A 1019-nucleotide genomic window follows, 5' to 3' on the forward strand; every position below is an offset into this window, starting at 1 on the left:
AGACCTCAGCGCCCCTTGGGCCCCTCTTGGGGCAGGTGGGCACCTTGTCCTGGTCTCGGGGCAAGGTGAGCTGTGGGGATTTGGAGCCATTTCTGTAAATTCCCTCTCCCGGGTGGTTGGTCCTTAGTGCCCAAGGGATGTGCTGAAGCAAACAACGCTGCTCTGGGCCACCCCAAAACCTTGCTGTGCCCTTGCATGGGGTGAACACATCTGCAGGGTGGGAGAGAAATTGCCGATGGGAACCGAAACAAGGCTGGGGGTGGAGGGGGATGTGCAGCATCCTGGGGGGAGGAGAGCTTGTGCTTGGAAAATGAACCCAGGGTGGAGGCGATGGCTGAAAAAGAAGCGTCCCGTGGCATGGGGTGGGGGGTAAATGGGCACTATTGTTTTGTTGGGGGATGCAATCAAAAGCACCCAGCCCCAAGGGAGAGCCTGTGGCACCGCTGAGGCTACCAAAAGATGGGAGCCGTGAGATGACCCTATGTCTGCTAGGGTGGTGGGGGATGCTCCAAGCGTGGGGTTATGGGGCTACACACATGTCGGGGCGAGGGAGAAACATGTGCCGCAAGCCCTCTCTAACATTCGTGGCGGTTGCTTGGCAGGCTTGGCGCAGGTACGAACGGACCGCAGCGGCTACATCGAAGCCAACGAGCTCAAGGTGAGCTGTGGGCACGGATGGGGTGGGCTGAGCTGGGTCCCTGCCTGTGCGGCATCCCCGCTGTGGGACACCCAGGGACAGGGACAGCCAACAAAGTCCTCTCCTTCCAGGGCTTCTTGTCGGACCTTCTGAAGAAGGCGAACAGGCCCTACGATGAGCCCAAGCTGCAGGAGTACACGCAGACCATCGTAAGTGGGACCTCCGGGCTGGTTCAGGGGGAACACGGCTCTCCTGGGAGAGGGCAGGTCCCCCTCCCGACCCCAGGGATCTCACCACCCCATGGAGGGTGGGAGGGAGGGGAGGAGGAGGGGATGGGTGACTGGGTGCTGCTTGTGTCCCGCCAGCTGCGGATGTTCGACAT

The 1019-nt window shown here is 61.2% G+C and overlaps 1 protein-coding gene across 1 annotated transcript in view; it reads left to right on the forward strand.

The window, feature by feature from the left end:
- The window catches only part of LOC104162602 (calretinin-like), a gene marked incomplete at its 5' end in the record, with an annotated part of 2939 nt that overhangs the window by 781 nt on the left and 1139 nt on the right, over positions 1 to 1019 (forward strand). Inside the window, 4 exon segments of the mRNA XM_009701365.1 lie at positions 603 to 615; positions 618 to 658; positions 769 to 846; positions 1003 to 1019. Coding sequence (XP_009699667.1) covers positions 603 to 615; positions 618 to 658; positions 769 to 846; positions 1003 to 1019 — 149 coding nt within the window.

This window comes from Cariama cristata, unplaced genomic scaffold, assembly GCF_000690535.1.
Source record: "Cariama cristata isolate BGI_N322 unplaced genomic scaffold, ASM69053v1 scaffold31625, whole genome shotgun sequence".
Taxonomy (NCBI): Eukaryota; Metazoa; Chordata; class Aves; order Cariamiformes; family Cariamidae; genus Cariama; species Cariama cristata.